This window comes from Gopherus evgoodei, chromosome 23 (assembly GCF_007399415.2).
Source record: "Gopherus evgoodei ecotype Sinaloan lineage chromosome 23, rGopEvg1_v1.p, whole genome shotgun sequence".
Taxonomy (NCBI): domain Eukaryota; kingdom Metazoa; phylum Chordata; order Testudines; family Testudinidae; genus Gopherus; species Gopherus evgoodei.
The window spans coordinates 8,830,039-8,856,763 of NC_044344.1; the positions used below are offsets into that span (position 1 = coordinate 8,830,039).

The 26,725-nt window shown below is 56.3% G+C and overlaps 1 protein-coding gene across 1 annotated transcript in view; it reads right to left on the bottom strand.

Annotated features, from left to right (window-relative positions):
* ACE (angiotensin I converting enzyme) overlaps window positions 1–26,725 on the bottom strand; it is a 57,192-nt gene that overhangs the window by 1,839 nt on the left and 28,628 nt on the right. Inside the window, exons 8-23 of the mRNA XM_030541103.1 lie at window positions 26,027–26,250; window positions 21,741–21,885; window positions 20,233–20,331; window positions 18,169–18,291; window positions 15,024–15,235; window positions 14,070–14,206; window positions 13,455–13,613; window positions 10,148–10,235; window positions 9,307–9,450; window positions 8,234–8,425; window positions 6,875–6,972; window positions 5,531–5,700; window positions 4,370–4,593; window positions 4,012–4,156; window positions 3,573–3,671; window positions 1,919–2,041 (exon numbers count right to left, since the gene is read on the bottom strand). Coding sequence (XP_030396963.1) covers window positions 1,919–2,041; window positions 3,573–3,671; window positions 4,012–4,156; window positions 4,370–4,593; window positions 5,531–5,700; window positions 6,875–6,972; window positions 8,234–8,425; window positions 9,307–9,450; window positions 10,148–10,235; window positions 13,455–13,613; window positions 14,070–14,206; window positions 15,024–15,235; window positions 18,169–18,291; window positions 20,233–20,331; window positions 21,741–21,885; window positions 26,027–26,250 — 2,382 coding nt within the window. The remainder of the gene's footprint in view (window positions 1–1,918; window positions 2,042–3,572; window positions 3,672–4,011; window positions 4,157–4,369; window positions 4,594–5,530; window positions 5,701–6,874; window positions 6,973–8,233; window positions 8,426–9,306; window positions 9,451–10,147; window positions 10,236–13,454; window positions 13,614–14,069; window positions 14,207–15,023; window positions 15,236–18,168; window positions 18,292–20,232; window positions 20,332–21,740; window positions 21,886–26,026; window positions 26,251–26,725) is intronic.

The following is a 26,725-nucleotide window of genomic DNA, read 5'->3' on the forward strand; positions in this document are numbered from 1 at the left end:
CCCTAGTAAACAGCCCCGGCCTTGGCCCGCTTAGGCGGTCAGGCACAGGCTGCCTGGGGGGGGGGCGCAAGTGGGACAATTTGCCCCAGGCCCTGGGCCCCGCAGGGGTCCCCACAAGAGTTTTTCGGGGCCCCTGGAGCAGGGTCCTTCACTCTTGCGGGGCCCGGGCCCCTGGAGCTTCTTCCACTCTGGGTCTTCGGCAGTAATTCGGCAGCGGGGGGTCCTTCTGTTCTGGGACCACCCACCGAAGTGCCCCAAAGACCCATGGTGGGGGTCCTTCCACCCCAGGACCCACCACCAAAGTGCCGGGTCTTCGGAGGCAATTCGGCAGCGGGTGGGGGGGTGTCCTTCCGTTCTGGGATCCCACACCGAAGTGCCCTGAAAACCCACGGCAGGGGTCCTTCCACCCCAGGACCCACCACCGAAGTGCCGGGTCTTCGGCAGCAATTCGGTGGTGGGAAGACCCCAGGCCCCCTGAATCCTCTGGGCGCCCCTGGTCAGGTGGATGACTGCAGAGGCACAGCCCGGCTAGCTGGCATGGCTACCAAAAGCAGCAAAGCCGCGGTGTCATGCATGAGCTGCCCAAGTACGTACTTCAGGGGCTCTGCTGTCCGTGTGCAAGCCAGCGAGAGCGAAGCTAGCTCGGGCGTGTCACTGCATGCCTCCGACCGCTGGGAAGCCAGACCCTTAGGCAGCGCCTGTGGGTTGTGCCAAAGGCCTCCTCTAGGGGACGCCACGATCGCATGCAGGCAAGGCCAGCACGTTACCAATGCAGAGGGCGGAGGCTGAGCCATGGGCTTTAATGGGGCGCGAGGCAGGTGCGCTGGAGGATGTGGAGAGGGAGGCCATTTAACCGGCAGGACTAGGCCATGCTGACACAGGGCACCGTAGCTCAGAGGAAGGCCCACTGCTCCGGCGTAGAGCAGTCTCGCTGCAGATCCATGCAGCAGTGAAAGGGTTAAGTCTGGTATTGCTTTTCTGGGGGGGATCTTCCCTAAAACCAGCCTTAATCCTTGCAGGAACCAAGACGCCACCTAGTGGTGGCTTCTAATATTGCACCATCTCTCCCTAGTGCCGTGGTCCCCCAACTTTTTCTGTCAGACCCCCCCCCCCACCAATAATGGAATCTATCCACCCCCCCGGGAGCCAGGCCAGGGCTGGGAGCAGGGGCTGCAGTTGGAAGCCAGAATGGGAGCTGGGGGCTGAGGTGCAGCCAGGGCCCAAGCCATGGCCAGGGCTGAAAACCAGGGGCTGAGCGGAACTGGGGGCAGACTGGGGCTCCCTCCCTGGCCTCCCCATGGGGGCTGGCCCAGGCTCTGCCAAACACACCCTGAACATTCCTCCAACCCAGCCCCTCACAGCAGGGTGCGTCCCACAGTTTGGGGCCCTCTGCCCTAGCGAAAGACAAGTTCATTCCCACAAATGCGGCCAACCCCTTTCAAACAGCGGCTGAGACTGACTGGCTCAGCCGCATCCACTGAGATAACCTGGGGAATTCAGCTGCTCCTTCCACCTCCACCACCTTGAGCTGGCCATGCCACCGGCAGGGTGGGGTGGAGGCGAATGCAACGGTACCGGAGACTGGCACAAGGATCCCAAAGCACCTGACAAACAGTCACTACTGCAGCCCTCTGGGAAGCTGGTGGGGCAGCAGATGGGGAATAGGAGGCTTAAGTGACTTTCCTGTTGAGTCAGCTGGAGAGCTGGGAAGAGAACCCAGGAGTCCTGGCCCTCAGTCACTTGCCCTACCCGTTCTCTCCCATCACAGAGGCGCATGTCCCCGGGATTAAAGGGGGGGATTTAAAACGGGGGCCCAGGAACCGGAAAAGGCCATCAGGAGAAGCCTGAGGGGGCATTCTCACTCCCGACACACAGGCTTTGGAGGACTCCCTAGGTCTCTCCCCGCTGCCATACTCACGCCAGCAGGGTTCCGGCTTCCTTGGACTGGTAGATGTCACATTTGTGCAGGGGCCCTGTGTCACCGGCGGCTTTGCAGAGGGCTTGGTGGAACTGGAACTGGATCACAAAACTGACAAAGTACCTGGATTGGGGGATTGGAGCGAGTGTGAGCAGCAGCTCTGGGGCCTCGGCAGGCCACGTCAAGTATTTCCAGGCCAGGTGGAACCTGGACACGCATGTGCTTTGTCTGAGAGTCCGTGGAGCAGCAGGCCTCAGGGCCAGCCCTGCGCTATACAGCATGGAGCCAGGGTGACCAACTTTTCCAAATGCAAAAAACGGGACACATGCAGGAGCCCCGCCCCACTCCCTGACCTTGCCCCATGCTCCACCTCTTCTCCCAGAGGCTCCACCCCCTGGCCAGGCTGGAGCCTGGGCTGCTGTAGGTAGGGTGACCAAACAGCAAGTGTGAAAAATCAGGATGGGGGTGGGGGGTAATAGGCACCTGTATATGAAAAAGCCCCAAATATCAGGACTGTCCCTATAACATTGGGACATCTGGTCACCCGAGCTTGTGGGGAACCCCGGAGCCTTCACCAGCCCTGAGTGTGGGGCCGAGGTGCCCGGGGCAGCCCCTGGCCCGCGTCCCCACTCCCCAGGGCATGCCTCCCAGGGCAGATGGAGGGTCTGGGGCTCCTCACAGCGGTCCAGGCTCCCTGGGCGACTTTTCCCACTGCCCAGCTCCAGCTTCCAGCCTAGCCAGGGTTGGGGCCTCAGGCAGGGGGGTGGGAAGAGGAGCAGCAGGGGGGACCCCATGGCAAGGTGGGACCAAGGCCCACCTCAGCTCCCCCATCCCACCAAGAAGAGGCTGGCACACCCAAGCCTCGGGCAGGCACAGAGCGGTGCCGCAGGGAATCCGGGACAAATGCTGTCCTGGAGTCATTCAGCCCAGAACCAGGGCTTGAAATGTACATTTAGGGACTGTTCTGCCCAGTCAGGGACATGTGGTCACCCTACACAAGGCCACATTCAAGTGCTTGTTCGGATGTGCCCCTGCTTTGAGCAGGGGGTTGGACTAGATGATCTCCTGAGGTCCCTTCCAACACTAATAATCTATGATGTACCGATGTGAATAGTCAGAGGTGCTGCTATATTCCCAGCCGACTGAAGGGGGAGCTTAGGACCCAGGACTGCAACAGCTCCAGCTGGGATTGGCCTGGAACATCAGGGTTAGCACCCCTCAGTCTGACAAAAAGCAACACGGGCCCTTTAATCATTCAAAGAGCTCACGACGGCAGCTTAGCTCCACCATGAATGACAGCACTGCTTGCATCACCCCTGCTTCCCACAGCCCCCCCAGCCTTTCCAGGCTCACACCCAGGCAGTGACTATGGACACCCTGGCACAGGTGCACCCACTCCCTGTGCACATGGCTGACAGACAGATAACCCCCGGGCTGTAGTTCTTGTCATTTCTGGACAGGTCTAGTATCTACAGACTGGACCACCCATGCCCATCCATTGCCCACCCCGTCAGTTCCTCCTCTCGTTGCAGCCCTTCCGCCCAGGTCAGATGAGTAGCTACGGGCTGAGCTGGGCTCGTTGCCAAGCAAGGCGAAAGGAGTCGGTAGGGGAGGGCCAGGGCACAGGCGTGTAACCCTGGCCCGGTCTGCGTACCTGACATAGGGAACGTTGGCCGGGATGTGAAACTTCGCACCAGGATCAAAGTCATCCTCCGACCTGGGCACAGGTGGGCACAACCCCTGGTACTTCAACCTGCAGAGGGCATGAGGAGAAAGCGGTGGTTACGGACCTCCAGCCAGCACAGCTCCACAGGATGGGAGGGGGACGCCCTGTGAGCAGGGAAGGGGGCACACAACCAGAGAGGGACTCGTGAGAGCAGCGATGACCAGAGACCTCGTCAAGATTGGCGAGGAGGGAGACAGGAGGAAGCTGTGGAACTCGATGGGACCTGCAAGAGGCACATCCTCCACTGAAAAGAGAGGGGTAGATTCCCCAGATCGGACCTCACATGGCAGAGAACTGCTCTGAGCCCTGTGCTGCCCAGGGGTGGATCCGACGTGTCCCCAGTGTCAGGCGGAAGCCTCCGACTGACCTGAGGTTCCACCACTGTTGGTTATATTCGTGCTCCTGAATGCGCCCATCAAACACCTTCCAGCGCCACTGGTCCATCAGGTACCCGAAGGGCAGGAAGGCGATCTTATCCAGGGCAATACTCATCAGGTAGTTAATGTCACTCTCTGCAAAGGAAGGGGGAGCATTCGGGAGGTGATCTAACCCCCAGCAGATCCATCGCCACCCCCACTGGCCAGCAGCCCATCGACATCAGCAGCAGCCTCTGCTGGGCCTTGGAACTCAGTACCAACAGCTGACAACCTGCCCCCAGCCCCCTCCCAGGCGTGCTAACTCCCAGGGAGCCCTGGTGAGTGGCCCCCGGGCCCCAGCCAGCTCACCGTTGTTATCCTCCACTTGATCCAGCAGACTGATGCTGTGCAGGTGCTTGGGCGTGGAGACCGACAGGGCCATGACGTCGCCGATGGCCTCGTGGAAGCCGGGGTTGGCCCCGTCGCGGAAGGAGATGGGCTGGTCCTTGTACTGCAGGAAGTACTGGACATGCCCCATCTCATGGTGGACGGTGATCAGGTCATCCATGTTCACCACCGTGCACTGCTTAATCCTGAAACATGGGGGAGAAGATAGAGAGAGCACACACAGGTTGCTGGGGGGTGGGGCAGCGAGAGAGAAGGGGAGAAAGCAAGCAAGCAACTATTATGATGGCACCTATAGAAATACCTGATGCACTCAGACAGACAGAGACACACACTCAGACAGACCGACCCAGTCACGCACCCAGACAGATAGACAGACCCAAACACACACCCAGATAGACAGACCCAGATACGCACCTAGACAACGAGCGAGTCTCAGAGCCCTGGTCAACTGATGCAGGCTCGCACTGCCAGGCTGAAAACAGCAGTGTAGACATTGGGGCTTGGGCTGGAGCCTGGGCTCTGAAACCTGGCAAGGCAGGAGGGTCTTGGAGCCTCAACTGCTATTTTCAGCCCCCCAGCGCAAGTCCCTGGATCTGGGCTCCGAGGCTCCCTGCAGTGGGCTGTTCTAGCTGGACAGATGTACCCACCCACATGCAGTTCCCGGGGCTGGAGCAGGCTCCCTGCAGGGATGCAGGCCTGAAGTGGTGCTGGACAGACACCTTGATATAGAGTGTGGCTCTGTGTTGTTATACCCAGCCACTGACAGAGTCAATCTGCCTGCTGCCCTGGACCAGGGCTCAAAATCCTGCTCCAGCTAGGGCCATGAACAGCCTGTCCTGACACTGGGTTTGGCAAACAGACAAGACATCAAAGCTGTGGGCAGGATGTCCCGGGGGCCAAGGAGCATCCTGGGGCCCGTCGGGCCTGGCGTCCTGGGGGCCAGGGAGCAGCCTGGGCCCATCAGGCAGGGCGTCCCAGGGACCAGGGAGCAGCCTGGGGCCTGTCAGGCAGGGCGTCCCAGGGGCCAGGGAGCAGCCAGGACTGGCTATTGCTCTGCTAAGACCCCTCTGCTCTGTCCCAGTGCCAGCCTGGGGCACTGCCCAGCCCTGTCCCTGGAGGCACCTGAAGTCCTTGCGGTTGTAGAAGTCCCAGGCAGAGGCATGGCACACCACCTCCCGGCCGTCTGGCTTCTCAATCATGGACTTGGCCCAGAACTCCGGCGGCATGGGGATCAGGCCCAGGGAGGTAAAGAACTTATCCGACTCTTGAAACATCCTCTCCGGGGTCCAGCCCTGTGCAGCCAGCAGAGAGAGCACATGGGAGCCGGAGGCAGGATTGCTCCAGGACAGATGGGCAGGAAGCCGGGGACGGTAACACAGCAGCACTTCTCGCCTCTGAAACTCAGGGCCTGAGCCCGCTCCCATCAGGGTCAGGGACCAAATTCTCATTGGTTGCAGTGGGAGCAGGAGCAGGGCCTTGGAGTATTTAGCAGAGGGGGGGAAGGAGGATTCCTGCAGAGCCTGGGCTGGCTCTGACACTGTCCCTGACAGAGCGACGACGGACACACACAGGCCATGGGGAAGGAGGGACTCAGGGTGGGCCCATACTGGGAACCAGCAGAGCTACGTCGCTCAGAGGGGTGAAAATCCACACACACCCCTCTCCAAGCGATTTAGTTGAGCTGGTCGAACCCCCAGTGTAGACAGTCCTAGGCCGAAGATTCAGGGATTATCTCCTGGGGCGGGGGACTGCAGTGTGGGAAGTGCTCAGTAACAGGAGGCTCTGGGACAGCTCTAAGGAGCATCTCCAGTGGCGCCTAACACAGCACTAAAACAACAAGGAGCGGTGGCACCTTAAAGACTAACAGATTTATTTAGGCATAAGCTTTTGTGGGTAAAAAGCCCAGATGATACTTAACACTGAGTCCCTGGCCCATACAGCCCCCCCCCCTGCAGTAAGCAACACGAAATATAAACCTCAGTCTGTTTATTCCTGAGCTTGGCTGGTCCCCGCAGGACCCCTCTGTGCTTGTGCCCTGATTTTGTTGCACTGCACCTTCTATAGTTATTTTAAACCTGTGCAAGGGTGGCGGGTGCTGACATTCTGAGCTGGGAGTGATTTTCACCCACTTAGCACAGCTGGGAATGATGGAACAAGGTGCAAGGCAAAGGAGCTTCCCCCCTTTTCAACCCCGGGTTGAGCTAATAGGACCCACCTGGTCTGGTTACCAGGTGGAGCCAGCAGCAGAACTCTGATTTTTTCTGCAAGGTGCTATCTTGATTCTCTCCTGTTTTACAGCAGAGTATCCCACTGGCTTCTGAGCTGTGTAAGTGGGAGGAGAATCAGGCCCAGTGGCTGCTGGTTATTCTGAGACCTGGATGCTTTCCCGGGGGCAGGGAAGTCAGCATCACCTAGAGAGGAAAAGGAGTTCCCAAGAGCAGTCTCAAAGGGTTTGAGCGCACTGACCTGTGTTTGCATGGCCGGGGTGGCATCCACTTTAGTGGCACTAGGGTAGGGCATCACCAGGTCAAAAATGTTGGACCACGACTGGGCCCACATATTCCCTAGAGACCCGCAAGGGAGTTTGGGGGCAGGAAGGGGAGAAGAAAGGAAGAAAAGAACAAAGGCAAAGTTACTCCCAGCCCTGGAGCCAGAAGGGACAGCACTACCTTAGGCTATTTTCAAAGATGCCAAAGGGCTTTGGATGCCTGGAAAGGGAATCCCAGAGGTGGCTCTGAAAGCCTCAGCCCTGGTTTCCAAAGAGGGGAAGGGAGCCAGTCATGCCACTCAGCCTCCCTGCCCCTCCCGTCCTCCTCCCAGACAGAAATCCTCCTCCTGTCCTCAAGTTCACTCCTGTTCTCGGGGTAGCACACGACTCCATGAGTCCCTGTATGGGAAGGTCCTGGCTAAGACCTGGCGAAAGCCAGTGAAACGTCACTGCCATCAATGAGAGGCAGGACAGTCCCATGGTTAGAGCACGAGACTAGGATTCAGCAGACCTGGGTTCAGTTCTCTGTTTTGCCACAGATCTCCCGGGTGACCTTGGGCAAGTCTCTTAGGCTCAGGTCCTCACAGGTACTCAGGCTCCTGCCTTCTCTTGAGTTCTGTGGAAGTTAGGAATTGTCATACCTTTGAGGATCTGGGCCTTAGCCACTCTGGGCCTCAGTTTCCCATCTGTACAATGGGGATAATGCCCTGCCCTTCCCTCACATATAAGCTTGTGAGGTGCTCAGGGAGTGCAGTGATGGGGCCAGAGAGACAGAAATGGAGCTGCCCTGGCTTGGATATCCAGCTTCAGCTTGGGGCCAAGAGCCCAGAGAGGGGGGAAAACATCACCCAGTATGCAGAGCAGCAGACTGCAAAGCAGAACTCCTGCCTTGGCAGCCGGCTCGCTGGGACTCGGGGTATATCAGACAGTTCACATGGTTGGATGCCCAGAGTTTGGTAACCGGGGCCGGACTTTGCAAAGAGCTCTGGGCGATTTCAACATGTGCAGCACCCAATGTGCTGGGCTTTTTGAAAAACCAGGCCTCACCGGTCCCGGGCCTGCAGGGAAGTCCGGTCCCTAATGAGGGGCCCTGCTTTTCAAAGGACGGGGGCCTTTGCGTTCAAAGGGGCCCTTACCCACTAACACCATCACCCCTGATTCGCAGCCCCATGGAAAACTGGCCACTGAAGCCAGCTGGGATGATGGGGTGTTAGGTCTCCGGGGTGGGAGGCAAAGGAGAAGGTGGCCCATCTCAGCCATCAATGGCCCCAGGCCATTCCAGCACCCAGGCAATAAAGTCCCAAGAGATGGCCCCAGCCATGCCCGGGGGGCCTTACCGAGAAGGTGAGCTGGGATGGGGCCCTTCAGGTTGATGCGCTCCCCCCCGTATTTCTTGTAGAGGGCGCGGCGAACATAGGCATGGAGGTTGAGGTACAGGGACTGCAGCTGCTGGTAGAGCTGCTCCAGGTCGGCTTCGAAGGTGGGCGTTTCGTAGAGGGATCTCCAGAAGGCCCCGTTGTCCGTGTGACCTGCCCAGATAGAGGAGGAGAGCAGGAATCGTGAGCCCTGCCGCTGATCTCCACGACCTGCACCAGCCCTGCCCCAGGGACGGCCCTGCCCCCTCACTCCAGGGCTGGAAGTGTGGGGCGAGGGTGGCTGACTGAGCCATTGTGGGTGGCTCCAGGTGACCTTCCCCATCTCCCTCATCTAGCTCCCATCACGCTGGGCTCTCAGAGACCCCTCACCCCTTTCCAGGCCACAGCCAGGACCTTGCTCGGGGCTGCTGCTTTTCACTTAAATTCCCTTCAGCCAAGCCTGTGAAGCCCCGCGAGGCGTTCGCCTGGGGCTGTATGAGATTGTCACAGGAGCCTAAGGAACGAAGCGGCTCGGTGGGAACTGGGCACTGAGGAAAAGGAGGATTGAGGAGCTCAGGGTTGGGCGCAGGGAGCTGGAGGCCTACGATGAATCTTCTGCAGTGGGGTAGGGATGGGAGCGGAGTGGGGCAGGGATGGGGGTGCACTGGGAGCAGGGATAGGAGTGTGGTGGGACGAGAGCACAGTGGGGCATGGATGGGAGTGGAGTGGGGCAGGGTGGGAGCACAGTGGGGCGGGATAGGGGAGGGGACAGGAGCACAATGGGGCAGGGATAGGAGCACAGTGGGATGGGGATAGGAGAGGGGACACGAGCACAATGGGGCAGCGACAGGAGCACAGTGGGGCAGGGAAAGGGGAGGGGACGGGAGCACAGTGGGGAGGGGACGGGGGCACAGTGGGGAGGGGACAGGAGCACAGTGGGCGGGGATAGGGGAGGGGACAGGAGCACATCTGGGAGAGGGTCTGCCAGCGGGCAGGCTGTGTCTTTAGGCAGCGGTGAGCCCTCTCCCTTTTGGGAAGGCAGCTCCATAGCTCACCATTGAGCCTGGCTGCCTTGTTGCTCAGCTCCACATATCTCTTGTATTTGCTTTTGATTTCCTTCCCGGAGGCGTCCCGCCAGCCCTTCCAGGAGAAGAGGAGCTCGTCGTAATCCCGCGACTTGGCTAGGATGTCGGTGAGGTCTACAAAGGGAGGAAACGACCATAGACTCCCTGCTGCGCCGCGTAACGTGCCGGGACCTGGGCACCCCTGGAGTTCCCTGCTGAACCCACGTCCCCAGCCACAGCCTCTTCTACCCATAGATCAGCCACCCCAGGTCGGTTCCCCATCGCCCAGTCCTCCTTCACCTGCCCAGGCTCTCCTCCTAGGGCTCTACTGCAAACATCCCCATGAGCTCACCTGGCAGGACGCCTCCCACTCCCCGCTAGCTCACCCCATGGGACCGCTGCTCCCTGCCATCGTTCTGACTCTGCTTTTCCCTCTAAGTCACCCTCTCCCAAAGCCCTCCTTGTAGATCAGAGTTTTCCCTATTGTCCATGTGAATGTAACCCATCCTCTATATTTCACGTTCTCTGTAGTGGAACCTCATTCTGCTGGGGAGATCCGAGTTGCTCCAGAGCAATCAAGTAGGGTTGGCTAACACACTGATACTAGACCAGATTTGATATTAGGCTCCATTGGCTTGCAGCCCTGACGCTGAGATCAAATGAGATTGGAATTACCCAGGCATTTGGGAACTGTCAAACTCTTTCCTCCTAGTTTGCTGCACACACATATGGAGATACCAGCCTTAATTTCTGGGGCATCTTCAGAGAACTTCAGGTGCTGGGTGGTGGAGGTGGGCAACTACCATTCCCTGGAGGCCTTGCTACATCTTACCAGGATCCAATGGATAGCACTTGTCCTGTCCCTTGCAGACCTTGGCTATGCTGTATGTGGTCTCCATTTCCGAGAGGATGTTGTTGTACTGGAAAAGAAATGGTATCCACTTAAATGCCTGCTTATTGCTCTGCGCTCGGAGACAATCATAGAATATCAGGCTTGGAAGGGACCTCAGGAGATCATCTAGTCTAACCCCCTGCTCAAAGCAGGACCACTTCCCAATCCAACAGCATAGCCTGTCTCCAGCCACCCTTCTCTGGCCCTTCCATCCAGAGATCTCAAAGCACTTTACAGACATGAATGAATTAAGCCTCACCATTGCTGGGAAGGTAGGGAACGAACATCCCCATTTCACAGGGTGTGTGCGTATGATGGGGGAAGTGGAGGCACAGAGAGACAATACCTGCCCAAGCTCAATCTGTGAGCCAGTGGCAGCCCCAGGGACCCGAATCTCCAACACAAAGGATGCAAATCTCCCTCATTTACTCCGTGGGAGTTCTGTCTATCCTGTAAGGGAGGCTGGAGCCTGGGAATCCTGAGTCCCGCTATGGTGCTCTGGGCAGTAGCCGATGCTCCTCCCTGCTCCCCCCCCCCCAAGTCTCTTTCAACAAGAGAGAGCGAACATGGGAAACCAAGTGGTTTAATGGTGGCAGCCCAGACCTGGCATAACTGTACTAATGGAGCCATTGAAAATGAGCCATACATCAGTTGCCTCATGCCCCAGTTCTCTGGACAGGCAGAGCTACGGCGTCAGATTACAACTCCCATGATGCACCAGAATCTCCCCTTTGGGGGATGGCAGGCAGTGCATCATGGGACATTGAGTCCAATTGGGGAACCTAAACAATACAAGAGAACGTGGGCGTGTGGAAATCCAACACCAACGGCACCATGGCTGCATGTCCAGATTGACATATGTTGACTTTCAGGCATTCAGGTTTTGGAGAAAAGAAATCAGACGCCACCATGTGGAACTAAAGGAGAATCTCCAGGAGGTGTTAGGAGGAGCAGGGCCCATGACAAGCACTTCTGGGTTTATTGGGGGGGCGCTATTTTTAGCAATTTTTGAGCTTTATGCAGATATCCAAAACTCAGGGGAGTTCCAGGCCTTTCTCTTTGTATGTACTGGGACGAATTACAATCTACATGACTCATTCCAGCATCTCTCTTTGTAATGTTCCCTCGTGTGCTCTAACATCATGTTTTTTCAAACAGCACAGTGTGAAAGGGCACTAAGGAACCTTCGGGGCACCCTAGCAGGGTCTACATCGGGGTCTCCAACTTTTTTACGCCCAAGATCACTTTTTGAATTTAACGGCAACCCAGGATCTACCCCGCCCCTTCCCCAAGGCCCTGCCCCACTCACTCCCCCCTCCCCGCTTGCTCTCCCCCACCCTCACTCACTTTCACCGGGCTGGGGCAGGGGGTTGTGGTTCGGGAGGGGGTGTGGGCTCTGGGCTGGGGATGAGGGGTTCACAGTGTGGGAGGGGGCTCCAGGATGAGCCTGGTGCAGGGGGTTGGGGTGTAGGAGGGGTATGGGGTGTTGGCTCTTGGAGTGGGGTCAAGGCTGGGGCAGGGGTGCAGGAGGGGGTAGAGGGTGCTGGCTCTGAAAAGGGGGGCAGGGCTGGGGCAGAGGTTGGGGTGCAGGAGGGTGCTTGGGTGCTGGCTCTGGGAGGGGGCTCAGGACTGGGGCTTGGGGTACAGGAGGGGGTTTGGAGTGCAGGAGGGCGTTTGGGGTGCTGGCTGTGGGGGGGTCAGGGCTTGGGTGCAGGAGGGGGTATGGGGTGCTGGGTCTGAGAGGGGAGTCAGGGCTGGGGTGGGGGGGTTGGGGTGCTGGCTCTGGGAGGGGGCTCAGGCCTGAGGCAGGGGCTTGGGGTTCAGGATAGGGTTTGGGGTGCAGGAGGGGGTATAAGGGTGCTGGCTCTGGGAGGGGGGTCAGGGCTGGGGCTTGGGGTGCAGGATGGGGGTTGGGGTGCTGGCTTTGGGAGGGGGCTCAGGTCTGTGGCAGGGGCTTGGGGTTCAGGAGAAGGTTTGAGGTGCAGGTGGGGGCTTGGGGTTCTGGCTCTGGGAGGTAGCTTTCCTGCCTGCCCTGGCCCTTCGCCACTCCTGGAAGGCTCCGCACGCTGCCCCTCTCTGCTGGCACTGCCCCCTCAGCACCTATTGGCCACAGTTCCCTGTTCCCGGCCAATGGGAGCTGTGGGGGCGGTGCTCATAGGCAGAAGCAGCATGCGGAGACCCCTGCTCCCCACCATGGGGGGCCACTTCTGGAAGCGGTGTGGGGCCGGGGCAGGCAGGGAACTTGCCTTGTGGCAGCCCCGCTATGCTACCCGAGATGGAGATCGATTGGGAGAGTCGCCAGGTTTGACGAGTAGATCGCAATTGACCGGTTGGTGACCAAGGGTCTACATGGCCCAATCAACGTACAACACATTAGTGTGCTTTAGAATTCACCCCTGCCCCCCATGGTGTGCATTACAGCTCTGTGTAGACACGCCCCTCGATACAAGTAACAATTGCCAGTGTTTATGGGAGAAACACTGATTTCATTTGTCGGGTATCGGGAGGGGGTTTAATCAGTGTCCTACCTAGGGGAGGGAGGGTGGGAGAGAGAGAGAGAGAGAGAGAGAGAGAGAGAGACACACACACACACACACACACACACACACACCCCTTGGTCTGCCCCAATAGCACAGAACACAAAGGGCCTCTTTTAAAATGGGCCTGTCACACTGGAGTATCTGGGAGTCGAGAGAAGCATTTCTCTAGGGGCGAAATGACCTGCTCAGAAAAGTCTCTTTATTGTGACTGGGAATAATCGGTGTTTTAATGGGGACGTTGTGCCTCCTGCCCAACCCTGCTGGGAACCCACCATCCCATCCCAGTGTGATGTTGTGGGTACGGGTAATAGGCGCCTATAGAACAAAAAGCCCCAAATATCGGGACTGCCCCTATCTGGTCACCCTATTTCCAGGATCAGTGCTAGCCCAGGTACAGCCCTCCAGCCAACGGTAACACAGATAATTATGCAAAGCAGCCCACAGCTGCACACCCCTTTCATAGAAGATTACAGGCCCCAGCATGCAACTCTCCAGCTGCATTTCAAGAGCCAAGCCACACTGCATGCTGGGACACAGTCTTTGGTTGGTGAACCCCGTGGGGCAGGGATTGTGCCTCCTCTACTTGGGAAGCTCCCAGCGTGCTGTCTCAGCGCCACGTGGAAGACGTGGGAGGCCACAATCCGCTCCACGTTAAGCAGGGCCTTCTGGGTGCTGTCACAGAACACCCTGCCTCCCCCTCATCTCACCTCCTTCAGCTCCAGCTCAGGCAGGGCGGCTCTCTCAATGTCACTCAGTTTCTTCAGGATGCGCTTGATGCCCTGGTCCTGGAAGTCAGAGTAGTCGAACTTCCGGGCCTGCATGCCGTGCTCCAGGGTGTGGGCTGACATCTCCAGGTTCTTCTCCAGCTGCAGGGCCAAGGGGGGGACAGGAAAGGAATCACCCGGTTGGGGTGATCAGACACAGCCCCCGCTAAGAATACTGGTGCGTGGGATCGGCAGCTATGGCATGCTCTCCCCGCGGGCTGCCCAGAGACCGAGGTCTAGGAAATGAGGCCCAACTCATTTAGGGATGCTGGGAGAAAGGCACCTCCCAGCATATGAATGCTACTCTCTGGCTATCAGTATGTGGATGCCCACCCCCTGGGAGCAGCAGGAGCCGCCCTGGTTTTCCGTGCTTGTCTGCAGTGGACTTTGGGTACAACCTGCCTGACTTCGTTGCGTCTGATGAAGTGGGTATTCACCCACGAAAGCTCATGCTCCAATACGTCTGTTAGTCTATAAAGTGCTACGGGACTTTTTGTCGCTTTTTGCCTGACTTTGCTGTCAGCATCACACTGTGTGGCCCGCAGCCCAGTCTCATACCATGATCTGCTTGTTGTAGTCCGTGATGTTGGTGTTGTACGCCCAGGACGCCTCGCTGTAGGCGTTCCACACCACTTCGGCCGTGCTGTTGTACTCCTCCAAGAAGGCTTGGGCTTGGGCTTCATCCGCTATTTTATCTATAAGGGGGAAAACCCACTGGATAAAGCTGCCAAATGAGCTCTTCCCCTTCTGTGAGCAGAAACTCCTTGGAGAATCCATGACTGAGCTCTCACCAGTGCCACAGGCTCTCCACGCACCTGAGTGGGCTCCACTTCCTGTCCCAGGGCCCCCTTAGAGGGACATGACAGGAGAAGCCAACAGATGAGTGGCAGGTTGACGCTAGTGGAGCATCTGCCTTTGTCCATCTGGACAGGAGTAGCCCGGCTGAGCCCGGCATTCTAGACTGTATCAGTCAGCCAACCAGAATGCAGCACAGAATGCTACCTCATGGATTATCTGTCACATCACGAGAGCAGGAATTACTATAACAAAGGAGACCATTGGTCCATCAAGTTGTGGATCAGGTGTCCAGCTAACGGCACATGTTTCAAAGGAAGGTGCAGTGCCCCACAAAGCACATGACTGTGATGCTCTCCAGAGCCCCGCGGGAGAACGGTGCTATTTCTGACTAGCCCATCTCACTGCGCTCTAGCAGAGACATCGCCCACCTTCCATGTCTATTCTGAGCAATGCCATGCTGTGTCCATCTGGGGACACCTCCCAACTCCCCTGGACCTTCAAGGAAGGGGTAATTCAGTGGTTTGAGCTTTGGCCTACTAAACCCAGGGTTGTGAGCTCAATCCTTGAGGGGGTCATTTAGGGAACGAGGGTAAAAATCTGCGGATTGGTCCTGCTTTGAGCAGAGGGTTGGACTAAATGATCTCTTGAGGTCCCTTCCAACCCTGTGATTCCATGAACCAGCTCTGGGGCAAAGGGACAGTGCTGAGGTTTTACCGATGCCATCAGGGTAGCCATCAGGGACAGGCGGGCGCCACTCGAAGTCTGGCCAGCCCAGTGTTTCATTCTTTTTGGTGTTCTGTTGCTGAAGCCACTCTGTCACAGGGCTGAAGTACTCCAGTAAGGCCCCAGCGTCCATCTTCTCCGTGCCAGTGAGATTGAAGAGAATCTCTTGCCACGGCTTGGAAGAGCCAGCTTTCAACACCTCACTGCAGAGAACCGGGAAAGCAAAGGCCAGCAAGAGACAATGAGATGGACAGCCCCAAGCACAGCATGTGTGGTTTTGCACATCAAGATACGAGTGTGATGCTGGCAGAGCAGGTGCCAGCTCATGCCAAAGTCCCCATTGAACACTGACACACACACAGCTGGAATCAGTCTGGCTCCCCTGTGTGTTAGTATTATTAAAACAGGTATTAGAATGATAAAAATGTGTCTAGACTTTACTGAATGCTTGTGAGTGGCTGCCTGCATTACTCTCACTGTTAGCATCTGTGCCCCATAGTGTAATATTTAAGCAGTTGTATTGTGACCCTCTGTGACTCTCCAGACAGGAGAGAGATGTTAATTACTACTAAGTGCTAATCATCAACAGAATGTGTTATGTCCTCCCCAACAGGAAAGGTCCATCGACACCACACAGACTATTCTGGGATGTTAAAGAGCAGGGTCGTCCTTACCCATAGGCAAACTACACAGGGCACCAAATTGCTTCAGATTTCCTGGTGCCCTACGCAGCTGTGTGCTGCTCCAGCGACCAGCCCGATCCCCTGGCCAGAAAACTGTCCCTGCCACTGCTCTGGTCCTGCCCCGCCTCTTCCTACCCCTGCTCCACCCCAGCCCCACCCGCATTCCACCTCTTCCCCAAAACCCCTGCCCCACCCCTGCCCTCCCTCTTCCCACCCCAGCTACACCCCAGCCCCAGCCCTTCCCCTGAACTACGTCCTGGGGGACTGCAGCAGGGGTCAGGAGTGTCCCACATTCACCGGGCGGCAGGAAGTGGAGCAACCCGGCCCCAGCCCGCTCCGCTCTGCTGGTTCCCAGCTCCCCCACCGGTGAATGTTGGGGGGAGGTTCCCCCTGTCCCCCAAGTCCCAAGGCTGAGAGCCAGGGGAGCAGAGTGGAGCAGGCTGGGACCGGGGCACTCCACTTCCTGCTGCCCTGTGAGTGCAGGATCAGGCCCACCCTGCAATCACAGGTCAACAGGAAGTGGAGTGACCCGGCCCCAAACCACTCCACCGGCTTGTGCTGGGGGGTGGTTCCCCCCATCCCCCAAATCTGCTCTTGCTGCACACAGACCTTGGGTGCAGCCCCCACTCCCCCACGGAGGCCTGGGAACCTCCCCCCTCCCTCCACAGGAAAAGCCCTGTTAAAGAGGATAAAAGACTTTGTTGTTCTGCCCTTATATGAAGATGAATCATGTAAGTGGATTCCTCTGATCAGCTATCAGAGGGTAGCCGTGTTAGTCTGGATCTGTAAAAGCAGCAAAGAATCCTGTGGCACCTTATAGACTAACAGACGTTTTGGAGCATGAGCTTTCGTGGGTGAATACCCACTTCCTCAGATGCATGTCCTCACATGCATCTGAGGAAGTGGGTATTCACCCACGAAAGCTCATGCTCCAAAACGTCTGTTAGTCTATAAGGTGCCACAGGATTCTTTGCTGCTTTCTCTGATCAGCTGAGTTTGCAGCTCAGAGAACATGGCAGGAAGGGAATAAAAACCCCAAGCAAAAGGAACCTGGTATCTCTATGCTGCTTGGATGCTGGGGGCCCAGGGTGTTCTAGATATAAGCAAGAGATCTCCCGCTGCTTACCCTGGGCTAGCCCTAAAGGACACATACAGCTGGCTGATTATAGAACTTCTATTACCTTTTGAAACTTGATTGTAATTGGTTTGTGTAGCTATATTGATCTGCTTTAACCCTGGAAATAACTCTAATTTCCTTTGCCAACGTAATCAATTTTTATATAGTTTATGATAACACTGGCCACAAGTGTTGGCTTTGGTGTGAGAGCTTTGGGGTGACCTGGGGTCAGTGACTGGTCCTTTGAGACTGGGACTAACCTGAATATTACTGTGATTCTTGTCACAAAAGTACCTTCACCTGGGTGGTGGCGTAGATGGAGGTATCCAAGGAGCCTCCATGCATAGGCTGTTATAGGGCCTGAGGAGTTCACACTCGCTAATTGGTTGATGAACTTGAAGTGTGAAATTCACAGTCAGTTTGGGGCTTGTGCCCTGCTTCCTAACAGTCTGCCCCGAGTCACTGCAGCTGGCGTTATGGGCAATCGATTCCCAGGCTTCAGGGAATCAGCTGGCCGCCCCAGGCTCAGGGGAGCAGCTCTTCTCACCATGCGCTTAGGTCACTTGGGAAAATGACACCCAGGCCCCTAAATCACTTAGGTGTCTTAAAAAATGTGACAGCTGGACTTTCTGTTTTTGGGCTTCGCTCTGGCCTGGAGTTGCACCAACTTATACTAGTGCTAGGGGGAGGGATCGGTCAGTGGTTTGAGCATTGGCCTGCTAAACTCGGGGTTATGAGTTCAATCCCTGAGGGGGCCATTTAGGGAACTGGGGCAAAAATATGACAGGGGATGGGTCCTGCTTTGAGCAGGGGTTGGACTAGATGCTCTCCTGAGGTCTCTTCCAACCCTGAGGTTCTATAGATTTGCAGAAAACAGTCTTTATGCACATCGCCCCGCCCATCCCTGTATGGGGAACCTGTCCTTAGCTGGGACTTGTACAGGGATTCAGGCATTTAAAACAGCCACACCACCACTTGAGCTAAAGGGTAAACTTCAGCTAGACCTAGTGCAGAGACTGACAGCCTCCCGGACCTCTGGCCTGTAGGGAGCAAGGCCATCACATATCCCCCACATGAACCAATGCACTGATCCCATACAAACGGCCATACTGGCTGAGACCAACAGCCCCTCTAGCCCAATCTCAGGTCTTCTAACAGTGGCCAATGCCCGATGCTTCAGAGGGAACGAATGAGAGAGAGGCTAGTGGGGAATAAAGACCCCCACCCCCCTGCCTTTTGTGATCCCTTGTGGTCCTTTCTAACCGCCCTGCTAGGGCTGGGGCTCCAGGCTGAGCAGCTCACCCCCTTCTTTCCCAAATCCCCCCTTGGCTCTCACCTGAGTTTCGCTCCCGCCTCTTTGGACATGTAGATGTCACAGGTGTGCAGGGGGCCGGTGTGATTGGCAGCTTGGCACAGGGCCTTGTGGAACTGGAACTGCAGGATAAAGCTCACAAAGTACCTGTGAAGAAAGCATGTGCCATGAGAACATGAGAACGGCCATGCTGGGTCAGACCAAAGGTCCATCTGGCCCAGTATCCTGTCCTCTGACAGCGGCCAGTGCCAGGTGCCCCAGAGGGAATGAACAGAACAGGTCATCATCAAGTGATCCATCTCCTGTTGCTCTGGCAAACAGAGGCTAGGGACACTGTCCCTGCCCATCCTGGCTAATAGCCATTGATGGACCTACCCTCCATGAATTTATCTAGTTCTTTTTGGAACCCTGTTATAGTTGTGGCCTTCTCAACGTCCTCTGGCGAGGAGTTCCACAGGTCGACTGTGCTGTGTGAAGAAGTACTTCCTTGTGTTTGTTTAAAACCTGCTGCCCATTAATTTCATTTGGTGCCACAGCAGAGTCCTCAGGGCTGAGCAATGGGAACAGGGGAGAGACCAGCTGATCTCTGCTGCAGGGAGGAGGTCCTCCACCCTGGTACCCGTCCATCTATACACCCACCCACCGTCCTGCCATTTACATTCTTCACATCTTTGGAATCATTCTAGGCCTGAGCAAGGAAGTGCCCAGATGGTGACTGGTGCGATTAGGCTGTTTCAGAATCCGACCAGGGGTTTTTGTGCTGACAAAGGGGAGGAGATGAGAGAGCGCTGGGATCAGACAGAAGCACTGGGTACATTTCACTGCCTCTGCCCTGTACTCTGGTCTCCTGATGCTGCAGAGCTGGGCTCCCCACACTGTGCTGTACCCCAATCCTTACCCACAGCACCCCATCATTGCAGACCTGGGCTCCCCATGCTGTGCTATACCCCAATCCTGACCCATAGCACCCCATCATTGCACAGCTGGGCTCCCCATACTGTGCTGTACCCCAATCCTTACCCACAGCACCCCATCATTGCACAGCTGGGCTCCCCACACTGTACTGTGCTATACCCCAGTCCTTACCCACAGCACCCCATCATTGCAGACCTGGGCTCCCCACACTGTACTGTACCCCAATCCTGACCAACAGCACCCCATCATTGCAGAACTGGACTCCCTACGCTGTGCTGTGCTGAACCCCAATCCTGACCCACAGCTCCCCATCATTGCACAGCTGGCCTCCCCACACTGTACTGTGCTATACCCCAGTCCTGACCCATAGCACCCCATCATTGCACAGCTGGGCTCCCCACACTGTGCTGTACCCCAAACCTGACCCACAGCACCCCCTGTCATTGCAGAGCTGGGCTCCCCACACTGTGCTGTACCCCAATCCTGACCCATAGCACCCCATCATTGCACAGCTGGGCTCCCCATACTGTGCTGTACCCCAATTCTGATCCACAGCACCCCATCATTGCACAGCTGGGCTCCCCACACTGTGCTGTACCCCAATCCTGACCCACAACACCCCATCATTGCAGAGCTGGGCTCCCCACACTGTGCTGTACCCCAATCCTGACCCACAGTACTCCATCATTGCAGACCTGGGCTCCCTACACAGCTCTGCCAATGGTGATTCTGTGTTGTGCCATGACAAATGTGAGTATCGGGGTGATAGCATCCCTTTAGGTTACCCAGGCCCCATAGGAGAGTCTCTCGGAGCTGTCGCTAATTTTAAGGCTCACTGAGGCCCAGGCACATTATAGCAACTTAGCTAGTACACGGCATAGTTCACCCCTTATTACTCCAGTGCAGGGCCCCACGCAGCTTTGCCTCCTGGCCTGCAGAACTCCCCGCTGGAGAGATAGATAGGTACAGCCGCGAGCTCTGCGGGTGCCCCTCGCTGCAGATCTGCCTGATCCGGACAGCAAGCTGCAGCCACTTCCTGTGGATTTTGCGATACAGATAAACGTGCCCCAAAGGACTAGAGTGGAGGCTTATCAGATTCAGGACGGTGGATTGGCCCAGTGCCCCCCCACTACGCAAGTGGTCCGAGAAGCAAGTCACATGCAGCTCCAGTACCTGATGTAGGGGGTATTGCCGGGGATGTGATACTTTGCACCAGGGTCGAAGTTGGTTTCATTCCTTGCAATTGGAGGACAGATGCCCTGATATTTAGTTCTGTAAAACAAAGGAGTGGGGGGAGACAACAAAATGAACAGCATTGGCAGGGGCCTGAAAGAATCAGACAGATGAGCTACCCCTCGGGGTGTGAGGAGTAAACAAGAAACAAGGAGGAGGAAGAGGGGAAGCTAGTGATGAACAACCTGAATGTGTTAGGGGCTTAATTTCAGATATTTCTATCCATCCACCCACCAAACATACCCATCCATCTATCCCCATATCCCCTCACCCACCCATACACACATATCCACCCACCCACCCACATACCCACCCATCCATCTATTCACATATACACCAACCCACCCACATATCCACCCACATACCCACCCATCCATCCACATATACACTCCCCCACTCATCCATCCACCTACCCATATACCCACATATCCACCCACCCATCTATCCACATATACACCGACCCACCCACCCATGCATATACCCACCCATCCATCTATCCACATATACACCCCCCACTCATCCATCCACCCACCCATATACCCACCCATCCATCTATCCACATATCCACCGACCCACTCACCCATCACTCACCCACATATCCACCCACATACCCACCCATCCATCCACATATACATTCCCCACCCCTCCATCCACCCACATATCCACCCACCCATCCATCCACATATACACCGACCCACCCACCCACCCACCCATCCATCTATCCACATATACCCACCCATCCATCCACATATCCATGCTTCTATCTTTGCACAAACATACCCATTCCTCTATCCACATATACACCACTGATCCATCCATCCACCCACCCACCCACATACCCATCCATCTATCTTCGCACAAACGTACCCATCTAACTATCCACATATACACCCACTCATCCATCCATTCATCTATCAAAGCACTGGCCTGTTCCCAAAGCTAAGGACATGCTCTCTTGACAGATTTCTGGGATTCCCCATTCCCAGAAATATTACAGGCGCGGCCTTGGTCACAAGGTTCCTCCCCTTCTGATCTCAACCAGGATACACAAGCACAGAGGTGGCCACAATGGCTGCCCAAAGGTATCTGACCTGCCCACCTCATTGAAAGGTTCGGGTCTGACGTTTGGGTCAGTTTCTTCTTTTCTCCAGCCACATTTGTCCCAGCCCATTCTTCAGGGTCAAATGCCAACTACACTGTTTCTATTCATTTCAGCCCACTCTGGGGCTGAGGGTGAAGTAATCCGGGCACCTCACAAGCAATCACCATCTGTTTGCCTGGTGCATCTTTCAAGCCAGAAATAACACAAAACTATTCATGCTTCACACATGCATGTTCACATACACACGTGCACACACCCACCCACACCTGTGCAAGAAGAAACACGCATGCACATGTATGCTCATCAACCACACACATATGTGCATTCACACCAACATGCCCTTCACCTCAGATACCACCAGTCGTAGTTGTAGCGACTAGGGGGGGTGCGGCCACTGAAGACATTCCAGCGCCACTGGTCAATGAGGTAACCGAAGGGGAGAAAGGCAATCTTCTCCAAGGCCATTTTCAGCAGGTAGTTGATGTCACTCTCTGTAAGAAACAGAGCCGAAGTGAAGCAGAGAAAGGACCTGGGGGGATGCAGACGTTGGCCCAGGCTTCCTGGAAAAAGCCCCCAGATCCCTGCAGGTGGGAGTTGTGCAAAGGCAGCTTCCTTAGGTGGCCAGAGAAGCAGGAAGGTTAGCAGGGGGGAGCTGAAACGGCATCATGACACAGGCGCAGGACTCAACGTGTCCCTTTCTTTCAGCAATGGCATCGCTAGACGCTCCTCCCTGGCTCTCCTGACTAGAACGAGGGGACATTTTTTTGACAAAACTTTTATTTTTTCCCTACCAAAAAAACCACCCCTGCACCTTTGGCTCCCCCAGAGCATCGTGGAGATTCACGCCAAATTCGCCAAATTGTTTCAGCCGGAAAAAGAGAAAATCGAAAGAAGGTGCTTTTCCCTTTCAAAACGACTTTTGGTTTCAAATTTTACGTCCATTTGATTGGATTCTTTTCCGAAACCCCTTCAAAAGCAAGGTTTGTTCGACCCAAAACCATTTTTGTCCCGATGTTTCAGGTCGGCCACTGAACCGTAAAATCGGTTCTCCCACAGCTGGACGCCGGAGCTGGCTCTCGGAGAGCCGCTGTGGCAGCGGAAAGGCAGCTGGTGTTCGTCCCCATGGGGAAGGATTTCCAAGGGCTCAGCATCCACACTCAGGGCCAGGTTTTGGGCTGGATGGGACCACAAGGAGCTCTTCCGTCTCTAACCTGCGTTCAGGATGAGAATCATCTTTTCACTAACAAGGACGAGAAAAGTCCCAGGTCCAGCTCTCCACTGCTCTGCACCTTGGGCCCGCCTCTCACTCCCACTACGGCCCCACTCTGGCAGTGTAAATGGGCCCAGAGGCGAGTGTATCTGTAATTTGACTCCCCCGTTGTCTGGGTGGTGTAACGGGGAGCAGGCCTCTGGTGCTGTGGCCAGTGCGAAGCGAGTGTGAATTGGTGCGTTCTGACATGGGAGCATTTCACACCCGCTGAGCACAGCGGGAACCGACTGCACACGGTGCAGGGCCAAAGGGAACCAGATCCCATGTGCATATTGCAGGTCTCTTGTGTGTTTCCACAGTGGTTGGTGCTGCTCCTAGTGAAGCCACTGGCATGACTCCCATGGGTTCAATGGGAACAAACTAGAGAGGAAACCACCTGGAAGTCAGCACAGGTCACTGCTGTACAAGCCCCCGGAGAGATCACTTTTCCCCTCTGGGTGGTGAGTAGGCAGCTTTCCAACCCCACTCTGGTGGCACCAGGACCCAGGTGGTACCTCCCCTCCACCCTTCCAATCGCTTTAGTAAATCCATCCCCTCGAGATGCAGTAGCGTGGTGGACAGAAGAATCCTTCTGTCAGCCTAGCGGTGTCTACACCAGGGCACAGGTCGGCTTCACTCTGGCGCTCAGGGGCATGAAGTTGGCACATCCCTGAGCAGGGTAGCTAGACCAACCTGAGTTTCTGGTGTACACCAGGCCAGAGTCTTGGGCTGGTTGGTGCAGAAGCAGCCAAAGCAGGGAGCTGGGGACTTCTGGAGAACTTTCTACTGTTTTGATTGGACTCTCTCAGCCCTGCAATTGGCTGTTTGCTCCAACCCTCCCCCTCATCCTCCTCAGTCTTTTCACTCCACCCCTAGCCTCTGATCCCTGCCTTATCTCCCTCCCCAACTCCTCTCCTTTCCAGTTAGCTGATCCCCTCCTACCTAAGCCCACCCAATAAGTACAGAAATCATGCCAGTTGCTGCCATCCCACAGTCCTCTCTGCTGGCATGTCCTACCCCTTCCCCTCCGGGTCTGCCTGGCCCATTTGGGTTGTTAGCGCTTCCAAGCAGTGGCTCTCTGCTACTCTCTGTTCAGTGCCTAGCCCGATAGGACCCCGTTCTTGGCTGCTCCCAAGGCACTCTCCAGCTGTGCAGGCCAGGATGGAGGTGCACTGGCAGACCTCCAGGCCGGAATCATAATCATCAGCATAAATACGATCCCAAGAACGTTCCTTCCCCTGCAAAGCCACCGCTAGCTTGCAGCAGCAGTTTGCAAAATGCATTTGGCTCGACCTGGTGCCTTCTGGCTCAACATGTGGCCCAGTTAAAGCCCAGCTCCAGGACAGATCCTTTCCAGCCTCGCCTTTCTCCAGCAGGAACTAGTCGTTTTCACTCAGACAGCTGGCCCAGGCCTAAGATGGATGTCTTTTCAGAATTCACAGATCATGAAACCCAGCCCAGAGAGCTGACTTCTCCTTGGAAATAGGCTTGCTTGGCTGCAAGGAGCTTTCCGTCCAGATTCCAGGAAGAAACCAGGAACACTAGTGCCAGGAGAGTTCTGTTCTGTTGGCAGGGAGAAAGGTTTGCTTCAAAGCAAACGAGGCACAGAGCCCCAGTTCCCAAGCCGGCCTGCGATTTAGCACCCAGAGGTGTTACTGTGGGAGTCCTTCAGGGGTGCAGACAATGGCATCTCAGTGTCCGGGTATCAGCCCACTCCTGCAATCACACTCCAAAGCTGGAGGCCCCTTTCAAAACCTGGGACCTGACTCTGCACTTGCGCTGGTTGGAGACTCCCAAGGCTCTTCCGGCCGCGGGATGACTCTTGCTTTGCATCCGGATAAGCGAGACTAGACTCGGACCCATGGTCATTCAAATCTTAAGGACAAATAATCCACAAGTCCTTGTGCTGTTTTTGCTCAGGCAAAATGTCCATTGACGTTCATGGGCCTGAACCAGAGAGGTGCTGAGCACCCCAGGGAGCTGGCGAGCTCAGGCCCAGGGACAGTTTTCCCTGAGGAAGAGCTGCCTGGGTCCCAGCCTTTGCTCCCCGTGCTGACCCAGCGCACGCAGGGTGGCTGCTAACCTCGCTGTCTTGGCGATCAGCAATTGGATTGGGCACAACAGCCACCAGTAAAGCCCCGGCTGCCCTCCCCCCGAGCGGCAAATCAACCGCTCTCATCAGAAGCAGCGAATTGCCAGTGACCTTTGCTGAGCCTTCCCATCATCACACTTGCTCGCGTGCTCCTCCTTCTCCTCGCAAAGATGCTCACTTCACGGAAAAGCCTGGACCTGCCAGGTTAGCCTTTGGCTGGGTTATTTAAATGAGCTGTTTCTCCTTCCTGCCCCTCAACGAGCAGTACCGAGGGCAGCAGGGCGGGCAAGTGCCCAGGGCTTCAGAACCAGGCGAGCCCCGAATCTCAGCCCAAACAGGTCTTTGGCCGGAGCAGGATTGAGGGAGGGGGGAAGGTTCATTCCTTGGAAAGGGAAGTGAACAACTGTCCTGCTGTTGGTCAGGAGGATGCTAGCTGGATTCCTTAGACTCATGCTGCCCTCTCCGCTGCCCATGTCTCTGGACATCCGGGTCCAGATCCTCATCTGGTGTAAGCTGGTGTAGCTCCATTGAAGTCAGTGGAGTTAGGCCAATTTACGCCAGCTGAGAATCTAGGCCATTACTTTCAGGTGCTGCTGTGGGAGGCAGCATGGGCTAATTGTGGCTTACAGGCCCCTCATGCTAATAACTGCCAGGGTCTTGTCCTAACTCTGCCACGGAAGTGCCATATAACCCTGGTCACATGCCTTAACCTCTCTGTCCCTTAGTTTCTCCCTTTGTCAAACAGCGATAACGATATTCACGCACTTTGGGAAGTGCTCTGAGATCTCTCGATTTAAGAATGCCACACAAGTGCTAGGTGTGAGTGAAAATAAATGCACCAGCCTGGGACATATGAGCTGCACCAGGGCGGACAGCAGTCCCCAGGCAAGGCACAACCACAGCTAGAAGCACTCAGAAAATCCCCTCAGAGCTCACTCTGGATTCAGATGGACTCACTCTCCCGCACCAGCCAACATGCGACACAAGAGCTGGAGGGACAGGGCAGCTGGGGCTGTGATGACAGCTGGGAGCCCAAACCCCTCCAGCCTAAAGACACGCTTGGGCATGAACGGCAGAGTTAGCAACTTGCACGCCAGAGGCAGGGGAGAGTGTGTGGAAGGTGCCCGGGCTCAGAGCAGCCATAGCCAGGGCCCTGGCTCTATAGGGCATTTTTCCTCCCCACAGATCTCAGCTCATGCTGCAGCCCCCTACCCACCCTGCCCTCTCCCTGCCTCCCGTTCAGAGGAGGTATCTGGTTCCTGGTGCCTTGGGGGCACATCCCCGCTGGTACCTGCATCCTGGGTGACTTGGCTGAGGAGCCCGATCTTCTTGAGATGGCCGGGGGTGGAGACCGACAGGCTCATGACGTCTCCAATGGCCTCGTGGAAGCCAGGGTTGGCCCCGCTGCGGAAGGTGACTGGCTGGTCCTTGTACTGCAGGTAGTACTCGACGTGGCCCATCTCGTGGTGCACCGTGAACAGCTGCTCCATGGTGACGGTGGTGCACTGCTTGATCCTGCAGGGCGAGAGGCAGAGTCTTGGCCACACGCGCCCTTTAAGCCACCTGCTCCCCCCTGCTGGGATACACTCAGTCCCGGGAGGGAGCCTGGTAGTCCCTAGCAGGTGGGAAGCAACATACTAGCTCCCCCCCAGTAACGGATGCTCACAGCAGCACAGAAGGGACCCTAGGGTGCTGGGGAGGGTCAATGGAAAGCGGGACTCCGGCAGTTGGTGTCAGTGGAGAGGGGAGAACACGGGCTGCTAAGCCGGATGGGAACGTCACCTTCATTCCCAGCTGCAGCTAAGGCAATGGCTACACTACAGCCCCCGAGCGTGGACACAGCGTACGCCGATGGGAGGAGGAGTTCTGCTGGGATGGGAACATGTTAGCTATGCAGGCAGAAACCCCCAATAGCTGCATCTCTGCTGGGGGGGTTGCTGGCATGGTTACATGGCTAGGAGGTGCGGGGGGGGTTCACCCTCAGAGCTTT